A 27,134-nucleotide genomic window follows, 5' to 3' on the forward strand; every position below is an offset into this window, starting at 1 on the left:
AAACCACCACCCCTTGTCCTATTGCAACAGACCCCGCTAAAAAGTCTGTCCCCTTTTTTCTTATAGGCCCCTAAACCATGTGAGGTCACAACGCACATATTCTCCTGCACAGAAGGGTAAAATACCCCAAACACACTCTGACAAACCTACCACAGGAGCTTAATTTCAGGTAAGCACCTCTAAATGTGCAACACACAGATTACATCTCCTTTCCTCAGCTGAATTCACTTCAGAGTCCAAAGTTCAGGGCTAGGAGCACTTACCAATTTCTGCTGTCGAAATAAAAAGCAACTCAACAAGGAATGTGGGTTTTGTGTTGTTGGAAATATAGGGCTCTGAAATAGCTACCAGCTCAGGAACGAAACCTTGGGGTTATAACAACTGCAGAAGCATCAAGCCAACATGTCCATACGGTTAAAATAGCAGCCAGTGCTATGATTTAGGAAGATAACAAGGCAGCGGTTATGCCGCTATGCAAATCCCTGTTCTTAAGACTTCAGGGTTGATCACACACCAGGGATGACACCCCGTTCAGCTCCGGGCCGACACGTCCTACACGTCCCTCTTGGTTTCAGGACACGGCCAAATCTCTCTTAAGTAGGCACCTAATCTAGATTCTCAGAAGTAATGAATAGTTCATACTTAGCTTGAGAGGAGATTCAGTTATTCAGCACATTGGAGAATCAGAGTATTTACATGGGTACTTAAAACAAGGGATTAAAGCTTCACTTCAGGAAATCGGGCCTGAAAAATACCAAATGCTTCATCTGAAGCTGTATAACCAATACTGCACTAAGGCAAACGTTTTAACAGGCCACCATCCTCTTAATTTTCTGTAAAATCACAACCTTTTAAGGCACCACACAAAGAGAAACAAAAATATTATTGCCTCAGACAATAGTTGAAAGGACATACCTTACAGGAAAAGGTGGGTGCATAATTTCAATTATACAAACTCGTAGCTGCAATGAAGAACTGCAAATTAAGTGCTGCTGAACCTTTTGAGAAGCTGCTGCTGAATCACAGAGGAAGGAAAAAGAATGAGTGTGCAAGCAGGAAGAGTTGGAGGTGTTAATAAGTAATTTGAGAATCTACTAGTAATAGAAATAAATCAGTAAGAAGTTTCCAGATGAGGTAAGAAGTACATTCACAACCAAATTTTTAAAGGCATGGAAGATACAGCCATACCTGAGAAAGTCTGAGCTGACACATCAAGTGGAAAAACGTGCATTTGCAAAATACTGTTTCCTACCAAGGACATTATCTGTGACAAGTAAGGTTTGACTAAAAACATCAGTCAGCCTGTCTGATCCTCTCCAGGTTTCCACACCTGTGTGTTTGTATTTAATGTGGCAGCACGTAGAGGATGACTGCTACAAATCAGGCTCCAACATCCTGTATTTGTACAGCACCCACAAAGTGAGTACCCACAAAGAGAGGAAATTAAAGCAACATAGGTCTGCTAACGCTTTAGAAGGAGGTATGTTGTCTGGGTGACTCCATGGTACAGAAAAATACTTTATTTACAGAATGAATCTCTCACAAAAAGCACTAAATGAACAAGTCCTCACCCGTACATTTCCAGGGGTAAACTTTACCCAGAAGTCTTCAACCACAATATGGATTTTCAGAACTCAATGGTTCAAAACTTGCCAGTGAAGCGATTCTCAGCAAATGGAAGACTTCCAACTCATTAAACTGGAAGTTCAGAAGCTGGTATTACAGAGATAACAGCAGAAAAGGCAGTTATAAGACAGAGAAAAGAGTCTATATACCTTAGGAAATGCTTACATAGCAGTATTTGCTGAAATAGCCATAAATAAATGACGCTGCTTAAAGTAAAGTCATATTTCCAGCTAAGTTCAGATCATAGTGAATCTGTTATAACTTTCTACAGCATGTCACTCAAACTATTTGACTCTTACAAGCAATTCTATGCTAATTCACATTAAGCTAATTTATTTGTTCTACTACAAAGTAGCAAAAGGCCTTAAAGCATTGCTCAAAGTCAAACAGAAAACTAACAGCAGAGCCAAGAACAGAATTTGGATTCTGTTATTGCCCCAAGTCTTGTGGTTTTAGTGTTAGTCAGGCTGGTTTTTTACCTCCGCTGCAGTGAGGTTTTCTAAAGGTGAATTATAACTACTGCCAACAGCAGCACACGTGGTATAGAAGTGACTGACTCTGTGGGACGGCCTTGTGCAACAGAGGACAGTAAAAAAGCCAACACACAGTAGGTAAAATACAAGGGTTTTTTTAAAAAATGGTTTTCTTGTTTTACAAGCAAATGTTTGTACAGAAGTGGGTGGAACACAAGTGGACAAAACAAGCGAAACACAAGACCAAAGGTTTGTCATATAGATCTGCAGCCAAAACGTAATAAAAGGGCAATAACTGGAGATATTCACAGCGTTGACCCCCTTCCCCCCAGTATGTGTATATAACAGGAAAAAAAAGACACCCAGCATCAGCTTTCAAACAGCTAAAATGCCCTCAGAGCTCACTTCCATTTTAATATCTGCACAATTCCAGGTGCAATGGAACAACTGCCATCATTGCACAGCCACCTCTTGGTAAGTCTTGTCACATACTGTTCCCAAAAAAAAGCAGACAAAATCAGGAGCAGAGTGCTATGTATTATTTTACATCAGATAAAAAGAGTTGTAGTGTTTAGTAGTTCAGTTTGTCAACTCATCAGATTTTCATTTGAGAATTTTCTTCCATCGCCTCCTACTTTGAAAACTTCGTCTGGCACAACGCAAAAAAAAGCCCAATTCAAATGTTATTTGACTTCAAATACAGAAATTTATATAGAGAGCACAAATGCCAAGCTTGAACCAATTAAACAAAAAGTTAGTTACCTATGTGTGAGATTAGAGGAAGTGAAAATCTGATAGCAGGTCAGATAGAAGAATGAGTTTCCCTCAGTTCTACCTGCAGCATTTCAATGACCTGTGACCAGATAACCCCAGATATTTCTAGCAAAGACTTCCTGACAGCACAGAGCTCCTGCTAAGTCCGCTCATTCTGATTCAAAGGGCTCAGCGTTTTAAATTCCTTCCTCCTTCTATTTCCCTGGCTTAAACGTGTATTTTCTTTGGACATGGGAAGACAGACAGACTCATTCCTTGTTACTTTAGTCTCCATTCTGGCATAGGAAGTATTGTCCTGGAGTCAGGAGAGAACAAATTAGCTGCCAACTGTCCAACGACCCCAAATCGCTCTGGTGTGCAGATGGAGGACTTAGGAGAGCACGGCTTTAATTCTGAGATACACCATCAAGGAAGAAAAGCATAACACACAGTCCTCTTCCAAAGCTTCCCACTTATTGTGGATGCAGCACAGGGACTCCATGACGAAGCACCAGGACAAGGAAAGCAGGAATACAGGCAAAGCATCTCCTCAGCAGTGGGTTTTCAAAGGAACGAAGTCATCTGAAAGCTCAAAAAAACCAGGATCCCCAGAGCAATAAGCAGAATTGTGCAATTCAAAAACACACAGACGTGAATCTTACTTTCAAAGGGCTTTATATTACAAAAAACGTAAGTCACAACGAATGCGAAAAATCCATTCAATGAGGCTTGTTTCCAGTTTGCTAGGAAAGCTACTTTTCTTTATTCCCAGCCTACCGCTGAAAACATGATTGCCAAAACAGTGACACCTAGGGCTAGATTTTTAAAATCAAACTTGCTCTGCCAGATCCAGCACTCTGAACTTGTCCAGGTTGTAGAAACAAGCCTTCACCACTCGGCCTCCAAAGTATCTTCCATTTAGATCCACAACAGCTGGAATGGAAACCAAGAACAGGTCAGCAAGCAGCAATTCAATAAAATAAACATTTCTTTAGCTAAACAGTCTGATCAGTGAGACTGTTTAATCCCTCTACAGAAGTTAATTCTGAGGTTCACAGGACACAATTTAGTATCCTACCTTTGATGGCAGATTCAACCCGTTCAAACTCTAAAAATATTCTCACAGCTTCATCATCAGGGGCACCAGGAATCTGAAACGAACCAAAAAAACCCAGAAGGAATTAGAACAGCAGCAAAACCACTGGTTTGTATCGCTATTCTTCTCAAAAGTAGTAAAGAGAACACAATGGAAAGGTTCCAAAAGCACAATACTCAGAGATTTTTGCCCAGTTTCTGACATTAAGTGTTTGTATCTTAGATATGGAAAATACACAATCACAACACAGCAAAGGACCCTGTGAGACCTTCTAATCTATGCCTCTTCTCTACGGCAGTAACAAGCCAGTTGTGAGGGACAAGTGCCCAGTTCGCTTTCAGAGTGGCCAAAAACAGAGACAGATTTTCTCTTACCTCAAAGATGACGCATTTCCCAACCTTGCCATATTTTTCGCATTCCTCCTTAGTTTCAACTTCTAGATCTTCGTCAACCTCCCCAGCACCTACCATGTTCTGAAAGTTAAAAGAATAAAACTCAACTCACTGGGTGCAGTCTATATAGATGATTATTTAGGCAAATCCCAGATGCACACAACTGTGATCATGAATACTTTAAACTTCTGTTTACTAATCAAGATCCACAGGAGGAGCCAGTTTGCCAGTACTAAGACAAGGTAACTGCAGGATCTAAGGCAGCGCCAATTTAATGTCACAATTTTATCCCAGTAAGACACATATTTTCTCCACAACGCTAAGCACCATACAGGCACAGGCCAGAACTGTTCAAACTACAGAGTCACTGCAACAGGAACAGGGGTTTAAGCATTTCAACCAGTCATGTACACTACAAATAACAAGACATGTTCCCTTATTCCCAACTTACCCTCAGTAAGACCACTTTAGTTGGGCATTTCAGTATCTCGGTCAAGGGGTTAGAATCCGCTTTCTTGCCTGTTTCTGGTATGAAGACAGAACAGTGAATCACGGAATAACATAAGATTAAAGCTGATTTAAACCTTATACAGGGGCTTTTATCAGAATCTTACTATTATCAAACAATGGATTAAAAGACACAAAATGTAGTTTCATATTGTTGAGGAAGAGTTATTCAGAACTTGTAGCTATTTGGAAGGACAATAAGCAGAAAAATCACTGCTACAGAACGTGAATTAAACTATAACACTGACAACATATTGAGGGAAATAATTCATAAATTCAGAATTGTATTGGATCCTCGAAGAACTAAAAATGAGATCTGACTTTCAACACCTGTGCTCAGGCAGAGGTGCGTTTCTAGTAAGCCGAGATGTTGTCTCTACGTCAGACAACAGCAGGGAAACGAGGGCAATATCTAAAGCACGCGATAGAGAGAAAGTCAGCAGGAGTAGAGCAGGATCACCCTTTGAAGAGGCTTCCAAACACTAAAGGAGGACAACTGATGGGGAAGGGGAGGATGAGCTAAAATAATTGAGGACCACTTCAAAAACAGATTAAAAAAAGAGAGGAATTTCCACAAGAGGGACCATGAGTCATTCTTCCAAATCTAACTAGTATTTTCTGCAAGGATAGATGGAAAACAAAAAATCCAGGAGCTTCCACTGAGCCCAAACTATAATTTTTCCCTGAAGATTTTTCACAAATTTATTGGTATAGGACAAAATTACCTTTCTCTGTAGACTCGCCAACAATGATCTTGCCACCCCTCTTGCTTGTTTTCTCTACAGACAGTGCTGTGCTCAGCCCCTGTTCATGCTTCCCCAGCCCCTGGCCCTCTCTGAAACCATACTTCTGCATGATTTTATGAGCTACTGTCCCTCTGCAAAGACAAAAAGCATCAGTCAGTAAAAGTTTCTTAGACAAAACATTAACATTGTGTTTCTCCTGAGTGCTCATTTACTCTACCTCCTAAAATCTCATTACGCAGAGACTGAAAACATGTTTCTACATGACTTGACAACCCAGCAATTTCACAGCACCCTGTGAACATGAAAAGTGTTACCCCCTGAATTACAGACAGAAAAGCTGTCAGAGAAGTTGGCTAAATAAAATTGTTCATACTTTTCCAAATACAACCCAACTTCTATTCGCAGTGCAAGTCAGCATCATACACTCTATGGAACGGTTTGGGTTGGAAGGGACCTTTCGAGATCATCTAGTCCAACCCCTCTGCCATGGGCAGGAAGATCTTCAACCAGATCAGGCTGCTGACAGTAAATCATAAATCAGATTAGACAAAGGGTCTATTTAGTGCAGTTTCTTATCTTTGCCAGTGACTGGTATCAAGAGCTTGAGAGAAAACGCAGATGTGGGATGATCTACTTCCCACTATCTACTAGTTCAAAGTTGGCATAAACTCTGGAGTATATGGTTTTGCTACCCCTCCCTGTAACAAATCTGGATATCCTCAGTATTTATCTAAACATCTCATCTTTCTGAATTTTCAAGAATGTACTGAGGCAATAAAATCCCTAAACTATTTTAAAGTACCTTTTTTGTAAGTACCTTACAAAAAGCACCTCCACTGACAGGTTTTAAAATTCCCACTAAACTAACAGATAGAAACGTGCTGATATTGCTTTGGAAACTATAGTTCAATAGGCCAAGACACAAAAGACACGCCATGGTATAATAGTTTACACCGCAGTAAATATTCTACATTCAGTGACCCCTATTTTACCAATAGGCATAGAAAATTACATAGAAAATGCAGGACCAGTGACTATTTTCTAAGCATACTATATGAAACACACAAAGACAAATTAAAAAAGGCCAAAAAATCTGGCTACATAACTTTAAAAGTTTAAAACACTAAGTCACAGAATAAACAGTAGCCAACTGTGCCAGTCAAAGTAAGGCAGGTCAGGTCATATTTTTAGCACTTTCTTCAGTGAACTGAAGGCCCCAGGGTATTGCTAACTAAAGGTGGGAACAACGTATAAAGGTCCAACAGTACTGAGTCTGGTCATCCTTTTTCTGGACAACGTAAAAAAAGAAAAAAAAGGCATTTCTATTAAACAAAAAAAGCATGAAAAATTGTCTCCAAAATAGAAATGCACTGTAATAATGTAAAAACCCACATTTTTATGTCTGTGTTCCTCCTGGATATTTCCACAACACCCACTGCGACTGATAAGGACCATACCTAACCACTAAAGCTCTCAAATGAGGTCTCTAATTATAAATTTGACTTCATTTTGTTGCCTCAGTAGTAACACAAGAATGACACACAATGCTAATCCAAGGCAGAAAAGTAAATGGACAGATTTGCAGTCATGTCTGCTACACTCATGCAAGTATGCTTTCAATTTTTGAACAAACAAACAAAGCAGAACTGAAATTATTTGACCACTGGTACCTAGCAAATTTAAGACAAAGAAAACTAAAGGAACTAAGGTTCCATCTGTATTTTCCAGTATACACACTAGCTTGGCTTGTAAAAGCCACCAACACTTTACACCGGAATGTGGCTTCAGAACTTGCTTAAAAGCACAGCCTTGAATGCAACCACCTCAAATCAATCTCTCGATCGAGTAAATCCACTGATTTTTCTGTTTCCTGCCAGCATGCACTCAGACTAACCACATACATGCAACGGGTTGTGTTCTTCTCTATTGACAAACTATTTTAACTTTTGGTTTCCACCGCCTTTTTCCACAAAATGTGCAGAAATGCAAACACTTACCCCATGTTAGCAAGGAAAGAGTTGCTTGGTCCCGTGGGAGAACGAGGTCTTTCTGGCTCATCATACACAGGAGGAGGAATAGCTGCTTTGGAAGATGGTGCTCGAGGTCTTGACTCCTCTTCATACGGAAATGAAGCTACAGCTGAAGAAAACAGAGACATTTGCTTTTTCAATCAAATACTACCTACTTGTTGTGAACGCTAGAATATTATGCCTTCAATCTAACACATTCACAGACAGCTCTTCATATGCAAGTTGTACTTTTTTCCTGCCTTCATACTAACAAAATACTAAAGAAAAGTCTTCCACATAAACGCAAAACACAAGAACGTTCCTCTGCACATGCTGCTTTAACATCCCCTCATCTGTCCCTCTCTCAGAAACAAGATTTAAGTTGTTATTCTGGATTGTTCTCAGAGGATATATGATGAGTTTATACCCGTAGGTCTATAATGCATTTTTTAACCTCTTATCAAATGGAGAAAAGAAACATTAAGAGGCCACCTGCACCACAATGAGTTTATCCAGACAGGAGACAAGCAAGTCCCATTCATCAGGAACTAAATTATGACAAAAATGGATCAATGCACACAGCCTGGGGCCTGAGGGCTGTAAAGAAAACTACACTGTACACTTACACAAAAGAGAAATCAGTCTCTTAAAAAGAATGAATGCAATTCAAAGCAAAGCATAAAATCTTAAGAGATCTCACTGACAATTTCTGAACTGAAAGCTTTCCTGGGAGACAAACATACGTATCTATAAGTATATACAGTACTGATCAGACTACTGAGCTACCTTCCACTGTCAAGTGGCAAAACACATTAAAAAAGCCTACAGAACACTGAAGACAATAGGCAGAACACACTTTTGAATGTATTTATGGACTCTGACTTCATTTTACATTACTTTCTTGAGAACTAGTGCTTGCATCTTACCAAATAAAATGAAGTCTGAGGATGTCGCATGAGGAAAATAGAATCCTCATTTAAGCGGCAGATGGTCTTGGACTATGGGGTTTCTGCTCCAGCACTGTTTTCTCAGGTTTTTCCAGCCCCAGCTTTGAGCATCAAGTAACAAGTCATACAAGGGTTTCCTTGTGAGATCATGTCACACTTTGAAAGCTCTCCCCCTCAGGATATTTCTACCATTTCCAGCCGATATTTACTTTTCCTTAACACTGCTCAATTGCTCTTAATTATTTACTCAAAACAATCTCTTTCTGTTTTTAATGTTTACACACTTCAAATGCTTTCACTATTATATCGTTCACTTACTCCGCCAAGCTTCATTTTTTAATCTGAATCTTCTCATAAATAAAATCACGACTCCCAAAGGAAAGTTTGTGTGCAAAAGATTATTTTTCCTTTTTTTAAAAAATACACACAACATATTGTTTATTATATTCTTTTTAATGTTTAAGACAGTTAGACATAAATAAATTGAAGTTTTGTTCTTACAGGAAGATTTTGCCACCTAGTGGACAACTTCAAGCCAACTTCACCGAGGGAAACCCCAGTGCACACCTCACACCTCTTTAGCAAATATTGTACCCCTCAAAAACTGACAAAATTCAGTCTGTAGTGCACAATCTCTTCAGAAAAGATATTAATAAGATAACTCCTATAGCAAAGGGTAATAGAAAAATTCCTTCTCCATGATGTGCAGGTTTCTAGTCTACCCAGAGAAACCAATCTGCAACATTTCTTCTTTCACATCAGAAATGAGTGACTGAACATGGTTATAACAGACCAGCTTGCTCAGCCACTTCTCTAGCAACACAGAAAGAATCTTTACAACAGAGATGTGAAGGACAATAATATCAGAAGTTCCCCACAGCTTCCCATCATCAACAAAGAACTAATACAGGTTCTTCTGCCAGAAAGAACCATATGGGAAGAGTGACAGGACGCGTTAACTGATTAGAGGATTGACAGAGAAATAAATAGCACTCTTTTTTAGAGAATGGGATTTGGGTGTACTTACGTTCTTTGTCCTTCTCAACAAGAGAAGTAGGTGGTGCAATAGCAGCTCCCCCCATACCTATGGGAAAAATGGAAGATAATTCATTCGTATGATTAGGGTCTGCTGCTTGAAATAGCTTCATTGAATATTAACACAGCTGCTGGGTCCTTAGCTGCCAATTCTTAACATATATCTCTATCAACAGAGAAGCAGCAAGACAGCAGTCTGAGAATTTCCAACAGCGGTGAACTAGAAGCGAACAAAAAGCACATCAAGGGAGACAACATCGAACTGCAATGGTGTACTATTTATACATATTGTGTCTATCACAAACATATTTCACAGGATTTCAAATTTAAAGGTTATAGGGAAACAAACCTTCAGTTTTAAAAGTACTCAAACCAAATGAAAAAGATACTATGTTCAACTACACTTTCAAAACAGTACCGTACACATAATATTTTAACCCATCTTTTAATGAGCAATATTCTAATGCAGTCCCAAACTTCCAAAGCAGAGCAAATATTTGAAATGTCCTGATAGGAAATTTTCTTTTCTAAAATAACAACAGACCCGAATTATTTAGTGTAACTTTGTTGCTGAAAGACACATCTCATCACCCAGATCCACATCATCTAAGGGCATTCAAATGACAAATGCAGGAACAGTAAGTCTGAATAGTGAAAACCCAACAGTGATTCTTGTAGCCTAATTTTATCTCACGCCTCACCCCTGGAACCTACACCATGCAGAAACTTAAAACAACTATGTACAAAATAACATAAAAAGAGGTCTTTCCACAAAAAATTTAGCTGTCATTTGCCTCCACGGAAAGAACACTTTTCTGCATTACAACAGTTATGGTGTAATGACATGCTAGGTTTATTCTAAAGGTTCAGAAATACCAGCATGTTTCTCAGCTAAGAACAGAGAAATACAGAATCCGTGAAACAGGAACAGGATTGTGAATTCTGTCCCCCCACCCTCTTCCTCCTCTTTCCCCATGAAAAGCCAAACAGCTCCCTTACTTCTTTTTCGTCTCTCCCTTTCATAATCTTCATCTTCGTCAGAATCTGGATCAGGTCTCCTTGAAAATCCACTGGCTTCATGTCTGTCTTTACGCCTTCTAGGAGACACAGTGAGTTAGGATAAGAAACCATCAGAGTTAACTCTTCGCTTTAATTTGTGATACACCTTTGCAGTGTGAATTATGCTGCTACACTTCAAGAGGCATTTTATAATTTCTCCATGAAGGTGTGAGTAAACACCTTTACTTTTTCTTTGCTTTTATCTTCACGGAGTATTTTCTGTAAAATATAAGATAGATCTCAAGCAAGATCTTTTGCCACTTGCAAGTCAGTCAGGAAGAATATATGGAAATAAGGCAATATATGAATAAATCTTGTCAAAACTGACAACAGTGATGGAATGACTACAACAGAACTGATAGCAAGGTAAGACACTAATTAATCACACTGCTTTGAACAGAATCCTTTTAAAATTCCCCGTTCAGAGTAATATCATTTACTCAGTCTATTAAAAACAAATCATCACACTTCATCATCAGATTATTGAGAAGCTAGCTTGGTAATTAAAATAAGTTTTAGTGGACTTACCTAAATCTTTCAACATTAGTGAGAAATGCTTCAATATTTTTTTTTTATGATGCAACTGTTATTTATTGTGATCACAATGTCACTCATTTTAACACTTTAGAAAACAGCAAAAGTATTTTTTTTCCCAAAAAAAATTTAAGAGCACAGCTTGGGGCATAAATCAGATCCGATTTCCAGCACAACCATCAAAATTGTGCTACAGGATGCTAAAATCGGTGTTGCTATGGAACAAGACAAAATTTCTGAATCTCCACACTGTGAATTTAAAGGAGATGTAGGCTCTCTGTTCAAACAGCCAGGTTATCACAAAGTATGTGATCAAACTGGCTTATTTATTTCCCTTAAAATAAGCAAGTATAACCTCACTGCCTGGCTGGCAGATGTTTTACCACCTGTTTCAATAGGACACAGAATCTGCATTCAACTTCTTTAATATGATCAGAGAGGTTTCTTATTCCAGGGAAAGGGCATTAAAGTAATCAAGTAGTATTTTCTCTTGTCCAGAGACAAACGAGTAATAAATACATGATTAAGTAACTTAAATTGAATGCAAAATATTAAAGAAGAAAATGCCAACTATGTCTCTCAAAGGCTACGCCACCTACATCTTTAAAACTGATGTGCATTCATGTATCAGTTTGGAGTATTTAAACACAGAAAGGGGTGTTTATCATTGAATGTTGAAAGATACTTCTGTAGTCATGTTATCCTGACAACAAATGCTCTAAAATACCTGCAAGGTCTGCAGGTCTGACGATGCATGAAGTACCAAATTCTGCAGCTACTACCAAAATAAAATAAATGTAGAAAAACTTGACACATCTTTCAGTCAAAGAGGCTGTAAACAATATAGATCCTACAATTTTTGCTCTCTTAGACAACTCCAGCAAGAGTACTGAAACATACTAATGAAAACATTGTGCTTGTTTCTACAGGCATACAGTATTCTTCACAAAACCTTTAAGAATTTCCCTGAAACTGTTTACAGGGATTAAACAAAACAAATTGATTTTTCTTATTCTTTATCTAATTGTCAATATGTCATGAAATTCAACAAAAGCCTTACTTTTCTCTTTCTTCAATCTCCTTTTGCCTCTCCAGCTCACGCTGCCTCTGTCGTTCTTCTCTCTGACGTTTTACCACTTTTTCGTAGTCATTTGGGAACATGGGATCGTACTCATCTGCCAAAGGAATCAACACATCTCCCGCAGAAAAACCGCTAGGTACAGGATCCTTAAAAAAGAAAATGGATTGTCTTATGCTGAGATCTGAAAACAGCCAGCTGGACACCAAGGGTTTAACACTTCCAATGACACAAAACTCAATTCCTGACTTCTATAATGACAGATAATATCCTAATCCCACTGGTACTAGTAAAAAATTCTTTGCTTTATTAAAATTAACACTTCACCCAGTCTCTCACTATCTCAAATTTTTCCATGAAGAAAGAATCATTCCCACCCACTCCCTGTATCAGAAACAGAGCAGTAGCAAATCAACATGGATAAGAACTTTCAAAACCCTTTAATTCACTATTAGAAGTATTATGGTATCTTGCTGTTGCAACCAACTGCAAAGGATCCTCACACACAATTTCTTCCATCTTTTTCATCATCTGCTATTAATGTAATACCAACGGAGGTGCGCATACTGCTCTTCTCTCATCTGAAAGAATTATTCCAGAACCATCACCGTTGAAAAAGTTTCAGGGAGAAAGTTTCTTTTCATTCTTTACCTGAATAGATCAATTTTAAAAGGTGAGCTGGCTTTTATTTTGAAGTTGATTGTTATATAGGTCTAGTTCCAACACTGGTGCAATTACATTCATTATTTATGTGACCAAATTGCTGTCTTGCAAAGTACTTTGAAGGTGTTCAGAAGAAATACGCTGGGAACATTGTTTTATTTTAACTGCACATTAATCTTGATTAATTCCATGCTGTATCACATGGAAGTCTGTCTAAAGTTGAAACGTTCATTAATGAAAGAACCTCTGAGCAAAGGAAACCATTTCAGAAAATGATCACTTTTTTCACCACTAGGAAAGATGATGAAAAAATAAAAATACAGACTGCCGTCAAAGAATTCCAACTCCAAAACTTTTGTTAACAGCCAGACTTTTAGCTGCCTTGGTCTTACCTTTAAGCCAGCTGCTACATGAGGTGGTGTGTCCACAATCTGTCTCTCATCAGAAGAGCTACCTCGTTTCAGGTCAATCACCGGAGCAAGGACTGTTGTTTGTTTGGTTCTCTGACTCTGAAAAACCACCAACACACAAAATGTCTAAGAAAAGTACAAAGCAATTTTCTAAAAACCAGCTTCCTTTATATACTTGCAGGTGGCCTATTTTTTTTTTTTTTTTTTATTTTTTAAGGATGAAAACCACTGTCTCAAATTCTTCACTGTACAAAGCTCAATATATCATTTCTCTTCGGTTTATCAACATACAGTAATTCTCAACATTTCTAAAGAACCTTGATGTGGATAACTAAGTTGATGTCACATTTCAGTTGTGACAAAAGCCGCTCAGTTCTGAGACAGGTGCTCGCCAACTATGACTAAAGAGCTGCTATGCAAATAGACCTGACTCAATATTTCAAAGATGCTTCAGCTAAACCAGTGCATACCTTCTTATTTTTAAGCAAGTGAGATCAGACTTTTATTGTGCATGCACTAGGACATACAGTAGGAGGTAAACGGTCCTTACTTTGGACTAGGACCAGAAAAACATGAAAAATTCACATGATATCTTCAAATGAGGTTAAACTGAGTGAGGTTTTTTTTAAGAAGAGGGTTAGACTTATTCTGGAGGTCTACCATTCTTCACATTTTATCATCTGATAAAATGTATTAACTTATTCTGAACTCTGAATTTTCTAATCTTATTCTCTTCTTCTATTAGTCTAAGCATACACTGCATATAGTTACACAGAAAAAGAATATATCTAATATAGTAGACATTTAGATTTAATTCATGCAGGTTGTTCCAATTATCAAGTAAATTCTGTCCTCAACTTTAGCAGCATAAATCAGGAGTAATTCCAGTGAAAAAATGCTGTGCCTACTCAAGTATTCAGTATCTATGCTACTACTTCTTTTTTAATTAAGTAATATCACTCCAGAACCTACACACCACAAAAAGCACAGGTGTCCTCTCTGAACCAAAATATCAACACTGCTTAAAGAAAAAGGGTCAAATACTGTGGCAATAGAAAGAGAAACTGGCTCTGTCACAGTTTAAACTCAATGAACTGGTTCGCTCTCCTTCTCTCTTCCATGTACACTGGAAATACTTGCTGCAAAAACTTCTAATGTATGACAATTTGCACTTTAGTGCTGAAAGCCTTTTCAACAGCAAGTACAAAATGATGCAAACATAAAAACAAAAAACGATACAAAATGCCAAGAATGACCAGCAGTCAGTACTGTTATCAATCACAGTATGACCCTTACTTACTTAAAAAAATACCAAAATTTCATCTTAAAAATTAGACCTAGTTAAAATATTTGAGTCTTGCAGTACATACATCACTTCCTAACTCAGTTTTAACTTTGCAAGACTCCCTCTAACAGACTTCAAAATTCACGCATCTTGCCTTCTTCCACCATCAGTTTTACTGGGTTCCTCAGTATAAACTCAAAAACTACCCCACATCAGTATTCTAAGGTCATAAACTTTCCTCAGTGTTCTGAAGACAAAAGAAGTTTGAACAATAGAAAGCAAAAACACAAAGGGACTGTACCTTTGCTTGTGTGAGAGCTGCTTTCTTCACCTGCAACTGAGACTGTAGCAGCTTGAAATTTTTGGACCAGCCTTCTGTTTTAGAATCGCTGGTCTCAACTCCCAAGTCATCGTAAAGTGACATTTTCTCTTCAATTTAAAACTAAAAGACAAAAGAAAAAAATCCAGATGACATAATAAACCTATGTCCAGGGTTTATTTGCTACTAGTTTTCATGTCTTTATTCTGTACTTTTTTTTTCCAAAGCCAAAGAGAATTCCAAATAATAACATTTTTCTTGTTAGCAGCAGATACACACGGCTGTTTAAAGGTAATTGAAATGTAACAAACACTGTTCAAACATTAACAGGCATTGGAAACTTCCTAAAATTAAATTTGTAGCATTAGATACCAATCATTTGAGGCTTTTAAAAAGCTGTAGTCCACACTGGTACCTTGAGGTTCACAAATACATTCAATAATAAGTATCACACAAGCCTCAAGACTTCCAAATCAAACACCAAGGAATTATTGTCTCTGCTGACCTTAAAAACTACATGCACAAATATATCAACATTCCAATCACCTTCCTAAATTTCACTATTTTTTGCATCACTGTAAGGGAACATCTTTCTTTTACTAAATATACTTGCCAGACTATTAGTATTTAACTATTTCCACAACATTTAAAGGTCTCTGAAGTACACAGAACTTAAATATGCATATACATACAACACACACACACACATATATATATATAACTATCTAAGTAACATCATCAATAACAAGATATTAAATGTATCACTTTGATATTGTCTCTAGCATGAACACAACAGGAGAAAATTTGAAAGCAATGAGAGCTCTGTCACCTGTAGAACAATCTGTATGTTCATTATTTAGTCTCTGACAGGCCTGGATTACACTATCTCCACCCAAAAACTTCAACTTCTTAACTTACTACAGAATCAAACATGACTGATTAGCGGTCTCTAGTGAAAGCTTAAAGACTCATCAGCAAGATCCTAATACCACAGATCTCACAGATAGTTATATTTGAGGGAACCTGCCTGGTGTATAAGAGATGGCTATTGCGATAAATACAACTTACATGCATTTTAAACTTGTCTCAGATACAGCAGACAGCAACTATATTAGAACTCCAAAAGGCTGCAAGCTCAGAAAAAAAATTTTAAAACCCAACAATTTAATCTTGCACTGGAATATGAAAAGCAATATGAACAACCACAGCTCAGCAGAAGAGAGTTCACTGCACGAAAATGGAGGAAGTTGCATCCATTGGAGATTATTAAATATCTAGGCACAGAGAGTGAAACATATAGAAGAACGTTATAATGCCTATGGGACCAGGATGAGGACAGGGCACTACAAGAATTACAATCTGCCACAGGGAAGTAAATGTTACACAGTAGGACAACAGCTATTCTAGGGCACATATGAAGCACGTGGGGTACTTTATGCTATGCCTACGGATACAGGGACAGTGCTGCCAGCATGGGAGACTTCAGGCATAGAATCACAGAATAATCTGGATTGGAAGGGACCTCCAAAGCTCATCCAGTCCAACCCCTGCCATAGGCAGGGATATCTTCACCAGCTCAGGTTGCTCAGAGCCCCATCCAGCCTGGCCTGGGATGTGTCCAGGGATGGGGCATCCACCACCTCTCTGGGCAACCTGGGACAGCGTTTCACCACCCTCAGGGTCAAAGTTTTTTCCCTCGTGTCCAGCCTGAATCTCCCGTGTTTTAGTTTAAAAGCATCAGCCCTTGACCTATCGCAACAGGCCCTGCTAAAAAGGCCTCAACGCCTTGGGGGAAGGTTTCACTACAGCCGGTGGAGACACAAAGCAGCAGAGCAGCGGGGCTATAACCACACCAACAGAACACCAGGTTGTTATTTCCCTCTCTCATGCGGACAGAGGGGCCGAGGCCTGGGACGCAGCCAGGCTGCACGGCAGGGGCTGAGGGGCCCTGACTCCCCTCCCCCCCCATCTCCACACAGGCCTCGGGCCCTCCAAGGCGAGCACCCGCAGGGCCAAGGCCGCTAAGGGCGAACAACCGCCCGCCTCCCGCTCCACCCTACCTCCCCACACCCCCGCGGAGCCCGGGGCGGCCCTCCCGGGCAGGCGCGGCTGCTAGGAGCCCTCCGCCCGCCACTCACCCGTCACGGCGCCGCCGCCATGAGCCGGCGCTGAGGCAGCCGGGAAGGACCGCCCCGCACGGCGGCCGCGCCTGCGCACTGCGACCCACACACCCCGCGCACGGCCCGCTCAGCCAATGGGCGCCGAGGGCGCTGCGGCAGCACCGCCGTTGTACCGCCCCCTGGCGGTGGGGGGAGAGCATGGCACCCTCTTTTCTTCCTCGTCTCCCGCCCAGTGCGCACCACAGAGTGACAGATTCACAGGCACAGAATCACACAGAGTCACACAGAATCACGCAGAATCACAGAGTGTCAGGGACTGGAAGGGACCTGGAAAGCTCATCCAGTGCAATCCCCCCATGGAGCAGGAACACCCAGCTGAGGTTCCACAGGAAGGTGTCCAGGCGGGTTTGAATGTCTGCAGAGAAGGAGACTCCACAACCTCCCTGGGCAGCCTGGGCCAGGCTCTGCCACCCTCACTGCGAAGAAGTTTCTTCTCAAATTTAACCTCTTGTGTTCCAGTTTGTACCCAATTGCCCCTTGTCCTATCGTTGGTTGTCACCGAGAAGAGCCTGGCTCCATCCTCCTGACACTCACCCTTTATATATTTGTAAACATTAGTGAGGTCCCCCCTCAGTCTCCTCTTCTTCAGCTCCAGAGCCCCATCTCCCTCAGCCTTTCCTCACACGGGAGATGCTCCACTCCAGTATGGAACTGAGGAGGGAGACCCACATCCCATATGCCCAATATTGCTGTGGGCTGGAGGAAGGTGCTCTGACCCAGAAAAGGAGCCTGGAGAAGAGAAGCTCCAGGGAAGCCTTATTGCAGCCTTTTAGTGTGTAAAAGGGTCCAATGAGAAAGATGGGAACAGACCTTTTAGCAGGGTCTGTTGTGATAGGAGAGGAGTGATGGTTTTAAACTAAGGGAGGGGAGATTCAGGCCAGACATTTTTATGCTGAGAGTGGTGAGAGCCTGGCTCAGGTTGGCCAGAGAGGTGATGGATGAACCATCCCTGGAGACATCCCAGGCCAGGCTGGACGGGGCTCTGAGCAACCTGAGCTGGTGAAGATGTCCCTGCTCGTGGCAGGGGTGGCACTGGATGAGTTTTGGAGGTCCCTTCCAACCCAAACCATTCTATGATTCTAGGAGGGAACGGAGGAACTATTTGGATTCCTGACCTCCCCCTGCACTTGCAGTCCTAATTAAGGTGCCGGACCCCCAAAGCAGCCCCCTTTTACCTGCCTGGTGCAGTGGGGCCGGACCCTGCCTGCACCCCAAATTTCCTACACCTCAGACTCCATAAACCTCAGACTACAAAGCATGTTGTTTCAGCAGGCAGGACAGGGCAGGATGCAGAAAAGTGGGGTGTGGGGATGAATTCTCCAAGGACGGACAGGTGACAGCTAATTGTATACCCTATTTTCCACCGCAGGTGTGTATTTTGCCTCCTGACTTCCTCAGTCCCAAAGAAATCTTAATTCCTTTTGGTTTTCAGAAGGCACACCTGGTGTAGTTGGTGCTCTGACCTTTGTTTCCCTCCCTACACATGGAATCCAATTGCTGGTGTGCCTTGGGGCTCTTGCTGTGGGGTGAGACCAAGATGTTGGTGGGGTTGGGGTCCCCTAGCATCGAGATAACCCCAGAATTTTCAGTCCTGTGGGGTTGTGATGGATCACAGCCCAGCTCTGGGGGAGTTCCTAGTTGAGCTGAATGAGATGAGAGTTATTCAACTGACATTCTGCAAGCGATATTCACAGAACCACAAACTGGTTGGGGTTGGAAGGGACCTCTGGAGATCATCCAGTCCAACCCACCTGCTAACGCAGGGTCACCAGAGCAGATCACACAGGAAGGTGTCCAGGTGGGTTTGAATGTCTCCAGAGAAGGAGACTCCACAACCTCTCTGGGCAGCCCGGGCCAGGCTCTGGCACCTCAAAGGAAAGAAGTTTCTCCTCATGTTTAGATGGAACCTCCTGTGCTTCAGTCTGTGCCCGTTGCCTCTCATCCTATCGTTGGGCACCACTGAACAGAGTCTGACACCCACCCTGGAGATATTTATGAACATTGATGAGATCCCCTCTCAGCTTCTCTTCTCCAGGCTGAACAGCCCCAGCTCTCTGTCTCTGTTCTGCAGGTCTCTATAATAATCCCTGCAATAACCCTTTTAAAGAAGGTGTGTGAGATCATGGAAATAGGGACAAACAACAATGAACACAAGGTAAAGTTTATTTTGGCAGGATGGTTTAATATGAAACAGCAAATACTATTGGACGATCCATATATTTCACATAAAGACAACCACTTTGAATCCCGGTGGCAACAGTGATACCAAACCTGTTAGTTCTACACTCAGTATTTGAATGATCCTTAAGAGCCATCAGGGTTCGTCAGGTTTAAGAGCCCGTGTTGCTGCTGAGGAGAGAAGAAATAATCATGATAGCTGGATTGTGAAGTTTTTTGAGCACAGAAATATGTCCCTACAATACGATGAGCTGCACTGACTTATTTAGTTGGAGCTATATTGGAGTTTGAGGCACATTTAGGAATTTGAGCAGCAGAGGGCAGCACTGTATTTATGGCATCACTGTATTTTCTCTGTATCTTATATCACAATTCTCTATACTGTATTTCTAACTCCATAATAAAACTTGGTAGCTTATTGAATGAGTAATCTGGCAGCTTGTCTCCTTGGGCATTCAGCATTTCCAATTACTTACCAAGTGCATCTTAATTTTTTGGGAAAAAATGGAAACAATAATGTGAGACTCTTCTGAATTTAACAACACAGTTGAAGACAAAAAGTTAGGAAGAAAGAAAACATTCTCATCTCACATCAAGTGTATTTTAAACATCCCCATTTATTATTCAGACATGTTTTTACCATTTCAACTGTGCCATCACTCCCACTAATACTGAGGTCACTGGATAATCATGTTATTGAAAAATATTTGGCTATTAGAAGTATTTATAGCATGATGTCCTTTGAGCGGGCTGAAGTGGTTGATTTCTGTGATTGTCTAGCTGCAGAAATGATTTTTGTTTTCAAAAACAATCCCTAAAACTCTGTATCTGTCCAAGCTTGGATTTTACCCAATCACACCAATTTCCCGTCTTTTCCAGGTAGCACCCCCCAGACTCTTGTAATAATTATTCAATGTCTTCTTTTTTTTGCAGTGACAAGACTGGATTTTCTTTTCCTTTTTTCTTACAGTGGGCAGGTGTATCTCCAGCTCATACCAAGCACTGGTCAAGCTGAGGTTTCTAAGAATTACGGCCACTTTATGATTAATCAGGAAGTCCTTATCTCCAGTGTTGCTTCAGCCGTGCTACTAAGCAAGTTATTTCCCCATGGTTAGCTGAAAAAAATGATGCTAATAAGTAAAGCTACTACTGAAAAAAAGATCTAATTTCAAGTTCTGGACTATAGTAGACTCTAGACCTCCTAGTTCTGCTGTTTTCTCCTAAGGCAGTCTTTCCAGGCAGTGCATTTACAGGTGGGTCTGGTTCCATAATAGCAGTAAAAGCTTCTTAAACATAAGAAGAAATATGCTTGACTTTATTTATAGAAGATCTCCCAATTGTATTCCTTTGGTTTCTCGTCCTAGCAATGCTCGTATTTTTAAAGGAAGGATTGATATAATTCACATATTTGTAACTTTGTGGAAGAAAGAAAATCAGCAGGACACTGGAATACTAACTTTACAGTAGCGGAATCCCATTGAGAAAAGAACTGGCATCCTACATTAAAGGAAGAAATCAAGTAGCTAATTGCATCAAAAAGTACTGAGAGAAATCTCTCTGGATCGAAATGTCACAGAGCAATATCACAGCATGACGGTCATTGGGAAAAGCTAAAAAGAGATTAGAGTCTGCAAAGGTGGAAAACATGATAATAATGGGAGATTTCAATTCCTCCTAGGAACAAGTCACAACAGGGAGGTCAAAGGCTGAATTGTTAGACCCATAAATAGCTACCTACTGAAGCAATGAACCAGATGATTCACAAGGAGAGAAGCAGCTCTTGGTTAAGTCTGGAAGGCACATTAGGCATGGATGAAAATTTATCCATCACTGTAATAATAACCACAATATACTTGTACACACCTCTACAGGAACAAAGCCAAAAAATTCAGAAAGGCTGCAGGGAGGTAGAAAAATCCCACCCAGCTGCCAAGTCTAGAGGTCCCAGACAGACTGGAAATGGATGAGATGTTTTTGAGATCATCTCCAGAGCTACATGTCTTGGAGATAGGTAATACCTGTGACTGAAATACCTTTTTTTGCTAGATCTGCGAAGGTGGGGAAGTATTAACCAGCTCTGCACCCTCCAACAGACCCTCAATGATGCTGAAGTCTGACCGTAGAATCACAGAATGGTTTGGGTTGGAAGGGACCTTCAAAGACCATCTAGTCCGACCCTCAACTGCCAACCATCTTCTTTTTTTCCTTTAGGATTTTAAACCTGTCCACGTTGGTGTTTTTCCTCTTGAATCGCACTGATGATCACAATCTCAGCAGTCCTGTTTCTGCACCTGCCTTTCTTATCTCATCTGGCCCTGCTCTGTACCTTTTCTTGCAGCTCTTTCACCCAACTTAGCAATTTTCTCAGCAGTTTCAGATGGAGTTGATGCAGCTGGGTCTTCTGAACTCCTGGAAGAGGAGAGGAGAGAGTTTATGGAGATGGGTTTACAGGCAAGACCAAAAAGCTGTGGATAAACCCGATTTTCACTGTCAGAAGCGCCACCAACCCTGGTTGGAACTCCCCGTACTGACAGGTAACCTGGAAATGGTGAATAGCCAGGGTGATAAAATTTGCTGTGGATCCCATTTTATTCAGAGTAATCAGCCAAAAGCTGGAAGCAAAAAGTTGCAGGAGGATGGGATAACGCTGGCTGGGTGATGAGATGGCAGATGGGAGCCAGCGTTAATGAATGCAAAGCAATGCACGCAAGAGAAAATAGCACTAACAAAACACACACAGCGGCAGGCTCTAAATCAGCTGCTTCTGTTAAGGAAAGAGATGCTGCATTCATTGTGGATAATTTTCTAGAAATGCCTACTCAGTGCTCTGAAGGACGCACGAAAGTAAACAGGCTGCTCAGAAGTATTAAAATTAAAAGAATTCAAAAAAAATATAAGCAGAAAGCATGCTCAATGTAAATCCAACATGTACATGCACCTTTGAGTGGTCATACGCACTCCTGGGCATCTCATCATCTCCAAGAAGCAGCAGCGCAACACAAAAACTTGAACAAATCAGATGTGTGGACTGAAGAGACAAAGTGGACCCTGAAAGCACCTAGCATCCAAAATGGTATAGAAAAGGTAGACATGGAGTTCTTATTTTTCTCCCCGATAGTGATTGCTAAAAAGGCATAAAACAAAGCAATGCCAGGGAAAAAAACAAAAACAAAACACACACAATCCTCCCCCCCAAAAAAACCCACCCAGCCTTTAAACATCTTATTTCATATAATTTCCCTTCAACTTCAATGGCAGTTTTTGCTGGATTTGGATAATTTGTACTAAATATTACAAATATCCACCGAAGAAAAGGGTTTCTAATGTGCCCTAATGGCATTAGAGGGCAGTGCATCACAGCCAAACTGGAGATCTTTGGGGTGACAATTGTGGTTGCAGAAAACCCCCCCAAAACCACTGGGGCCAGGGAGAGAAGAGCAGTTCCCACCCACCCAGGTGGAAAATGATGTGAACCGCAAATGTAGCTCAACACCAAAACATCGGGGCCACTCAGAGAAGTGTTGATAGGGTTAAAAAGTGGTTAAATCCCATCAGATGGTGGTTTCCAGCCAATGGTGGATGTTGCAAGTGGAGAACTGATAATTTTTGTGGTGGCCGTGGCAGCACCTTCAAATCTTTCTGGACCTTTTTCATTGCTTGGGGTTTTCTTTGTTTGTTTGCTTGTTTTTAGAATATACCTGCTTGATTATCATGCAATCTTCCCAATGACCTTCAGTGTTGTCTGAGTGGCAAAGTGAAATATGAAGAGGACAATGCCAGAAGAAAATATACCCTGGCTTGGGAGGATAGATTGCCTTAGGTTTGCTGACTTTAAAAAAACCCCAACAACTTGAAGGTGTAATAACCTGAGAGCACTTAAAACAGTTAGAAAGTAATTTGAAATATCCTTTCTTCTGCTAACAGAACAGCCGAAAATGCCTCTATGAAAGCAATGAAGAAAACAGTGTATTTTTGCCACACATAGAATGATTCAAAACCCCAGAAAATTGTGGCCTTTTTTCACCCAGTTTCTGCTTCACATTTTTACCTAGTTTCATATTTTGGCTCAGTTCCATAACAAAAAATGAGTAAGAAGTGTCTCAGAACAGAAATGTTTCATCACAGATGAAGTTTCCGACACACATATTTCAATATTTTTGATCAAAACTGAAGAAAGCTCCATCGCTATTGACGCTGCACAGTGTTTTTGTTTGGCCAGCAACGGGGGAAAATAAATTCTATAGAAGAGGAAATGACCATTTTGTCCTACTGTCACTGTCTCAAGCTGGTTTGAAGAACCGAGAAAACATGTTGAAAATGTAACAGTGAAAATATTACACATGAGTAGACGCGGTACAGATGGGATGTCTGCCGTCACTGAGAGAAAAAACATGATTGTGCTGCTCTGCTAGAGGAAGGGTTTGGATATGAAGTTATTCAAATCCTCCTGCGTTAGCCATGAAGAGGCTCTTTGTGCCAAATATGTGGGGTTTTTACGTGCTTTAAATCCCACTGTCTGGGGCAACACTATAATCAGAGGGTTTTCAGGAGTTTTGTGTTTGCTGGGGGTTGGACTCAATGAGACTTAAGAGTCTCTTCTAACTTCCAATTTCGATGAGTTTATGAAAATGAAAGAGAGGGGAGAAAAAAAAGAGTTCAACCTCCATTGCACTGCTCATCGGGTTTAAAACTAATGGCTTTGAGAAAGATTTTGGAAGCCAAGGCAAACAGCAAGGGAGGGTTTGGAAGAGAAGGAGAAAATCAGCTTTACAAGCTGGCTTGCTTGCCTTCCCAACAATTACTGTGTGTGCCTGCACTGAAAGCTTTCTCCCATCTTTATTTTAGTTTTCTCTTATTTCAGAGCTAAACTTTGGCTGAACTAGTTTTTTTTCTCCCCAAAATTTCAATAGCTCCCACTCCTTTTCAAAGATCAAGTGATGTTAAGTACTACGGTGGAGAACCTTTGCTATTAGATTTGTCTCCAGGTTTGAAGATTTTATACCAGGAAAGGTCACTGGTTAAATTCACCAAATCCTTTACTATGCAAAAGTGCTGATTCCCTTATAGAATCATTTAGCCCCTTTGATTTTCCATCCTAAAATACTGCTTCAATCTGCTGCAGGCTTAATAGTGACACTAATTTATTTCCTATGGTTTTGAGAGCCCAGCTTGAAACCAATTGAAGGATTCTGGCCATCTATTCTCTGCAAATGAAAATATCTCAAGCTGAGTACTCAAAACCAGGAGTCTCAGACAACAACTTTCAACGTCGGTTGAAACGTCTGAAAGAAAGCTGCCTTCGAATTTACAGGTACGTTTTTTGAATTGAAATACAATTCTGGACTTGAGATAAAATTCTTAGAACTGTGGGTTGTTACTGAGCGATATGACATTGCTCTGGAGATGCATCTGCACTGATGATTTACAGATAGGTAAGGTTACCCTTTTGCTTGCTGCAGATTTATATCAAATTCTTGTGAACAACAGTTTTCGGTCCAAAACAGCTGAATCCAAGAACTTAAGGTTTAAAGATAATAGTTTGAACTCCTGTAGGTGGCCATCATGACACTCTGAGGACAACCAGGATTATTTGGTGTTAGTAGCACATTGATGGGCACTAAGATGCTCATGGATAGTAACAGGTTTGTGCAGTCTTCATCCTTGGAGGTTTTCAAGACCCAGCTGAATAAAGCCAGGTAGGATCTTATAACGACCTTTAGGTTAAGCAGGAGCTTGGGCCAGTCCTTTCCAATTTGAATTATTCCATGAGTCAGTGATTATTTCTGTGGCTTTGTGACTTGCTGCAATTCTACAGAGAGCTGAGACAAAGGAGAAGATTTCTCCTCCTGGCTTGCTCTGGGTTACTGACCAAGTCCTCTGGTCACTGGGAAGATGTGCAGAAGGAGTTCTCCTTCTCCTCTGTTAGCTATGTAGCTCAGAAATGGAATGAGTAGTATAGAGTGCAAGTGGATGAAGGTAACTGCTGTGTTCATGAATCAGCCACCTGCTCACCGCATCCCAGTGAGTTTCCTATTGCCTGATTCCAGGTGAGGTCATGTTAGATGTCCAGGTAAGACCTGTTGGGTCAATGGAGAGACACAGATATTTCCCTTGAACTCTCTGAATTGTTCTAAAAACACTCTGGATTCTTGCTGGTGACCACATGCAAAAGCCATGTCCTAAAATATCCTGTAAGATAATCTCACACAGACATCTAAAAGGTATAGGCCACCTAAACAGTCCTCCCCTTTCTGATCCTCAGTCTACATCCCACAAAATAATACTGACCCTATGGAGTCAAATACCATAGTGCAAGTCTAATGGTTACGATTTCATGGAATCACAGAATGATTGAGGTTGGAAGGGACCTGTGCAGGTCATCTTGTCCAACCAGCTTCTCAGTCAGGGCCACCTAGATCTGGTTCCCCAAGCTAGACAGCTTTTGGGTAATTGCACGGATGGAGACTTCACAGCCTCCCTGGGCAATTTGTTCCAGTGCTCAGTCACCCTCACAGTGAAAAAGAGTTTTCTGATGTTCAGAGGGAAACTCCTTTGTGTTGGTTTGTGCCCATGGCCTCTGGTCCTGTCACTGGGCACCACTCAAGAGAACTTGGCTCCATTGTCTTTGCACCCTCCATTCAGGGATTTATACACATTGATAAGATCCTCCTGAGCTTTCGCTTCTCCAGGCTGAACAGTCCTGGTTCTTTCAGCCTTTCCTCAGAGGAGAGATGCTCCAGTCCCTTAATTATCTTTGTGGCCCTTTGCTGGGCTCTCTCCAGTATGTCCATGGTCTTTAGGATGGATTCAGATCTCATTATGGAAGTGCTGGTCTGCAGTTACGGGACGTAGTACCCAATCTGGTGATTTCACATGCTTTAGAGGTTGCTTTTCTGAAGAATATCACAAGGGGATCACAAGGGAGTGACAACTTTAAAACAGAATTTCAACTTCTTTTCCATGTAGGCAGCCTTTTGTGCCAGGGTATGCTTTCAGTTTTTATTATGACTTTCTTCTTGTGTGGGGAATGTGCAGAATCATTGGCCCTGAAGTATGTGCAAGCAAATAGCATTGCGGTGAATTTTTGAAGCAAAGATGAAGCTGTGTTATGCAGAATCTGTTGAATGAGGGACTGCTGTTTTGGAGTTGTCCTGGAGGACTTACAAATCAACCCTTCAAGATATTGTCTTTGCCATAGAGGTGCTTGATACAAACAGGGACAGGTATATTGGAACATCCTTGTCCTTGACATTGGGAATGGACCAGTCTGATCTAAATGTTGTGACTCTGCTTTAGGATTCAGACCTTCAGCAAGTGCCTGGCAGCATTTTCCAGCTGTTTAGCAATGACACTTCCCTTCCCAGGGTAGGACTGTGTATATTGGATATGTGAACACAAAAGACCAGGTAAGGTGTCTTGTACAATTATAGTATAATTCATTTCATCCACTTTTATCTATCTAAAACCGAGATGCCCAGTAAGTTTTCAAGCATGAGTTATGGCCAGGAGGGGAATAACATCTAGAAGACAGGCCAGGGAACAACACTTTCTTAATTTACTGGGACAGTTTCATATTCCACTTTATGTCACAGGATTTATTTTTGTTCATAGTTTTCATTTCATATAGAAGTTTGTGTGCCTTGAGGTTTTTGGTAATTCTGCAATTCACAACATACTGCTGTAATAAGACACAAAGAGCTATGTGCTTATTCTCATGCAAGAGAGAAAAACTGTGTGTTATAGAACAACCCAATGACTGGAATTTAAGACAAAATGAAGGACAAGGGCTGATTATTCTGCATTTTTCTAGGTAGGATTTCTTGCCCCTTCCTTTGGAGATATTA

The 27,134-nt window shown here is 40.8% G+C and overlaps 1 protein-coding gene across 2 annotated transcripts; it reads right to left on the bottom strand.

The window, feature by feature from the left end:
- Nucleotides 1-2,238: 2,238 nt before the first annotated feature.
- RBM17 (RNA binding motif protein 17) lies at nucleotides 2,239-17,151 on the bottom strand. Of its 2 annotated transcripts, none has more exons than XM_065853804.2 (12): nucleotides 17,071-17,151; nucleotides 14,915-15,055; nucleotides 13,311-13,427; nucleotides 12,238-12,404; nucleotides 10,584-10,678; nucleotides 9,577-9,633; nucleotides 7,591-7,732; nucleotides 5,573-5,724; nucleotides 4,792-4,865; nucleotides 4,323-4,421; nucleotides 3,931-4,003; nucleotides 2,239-3,785 (listed from the first exon to the last, which is right to left on the bottom strand). In XM_065853804.2, exons 2-12 carry the CDS (start codon nucleotides 15,035-15,037, stop codon nucleotides 3,682-3,684), a joined length of 1,203 nt encoding a protein of 400 aa, XP_065709876.1. In that variant the 5' UTR covers nucleotides 15,038-15,055; nucleotides 17,071-17,151; the 3' UTR covers nucleotides 2,239-3,681. The 2 variants fall into 2 exon arrangements, with proteins under 2 accessions (XP_065709876.1, XP_065709867.1); XM_065853795.2 differs by having other exon boundaries at nucleotides 10,584-10,681.
- Nucleotides 17,152-27,134: the final 9,983 nt, after the last annotated feature.

This window comes from Patagioenas fasciata, chromosome 1 (genome assembly GCF_037038585.1).
Source record: "Patagioenas fasciata isolate bPatFas1 chromosome 1, bPatFas1.hap1, whole genome shotgun sequence".
In the NCBI taxonomy this organism is placed as follows: Eukaryota; Metazoa; Chordata; class Aves; order Columbiformes; family Columbidae; genus Patagioenas; species Patagioenas fasciata.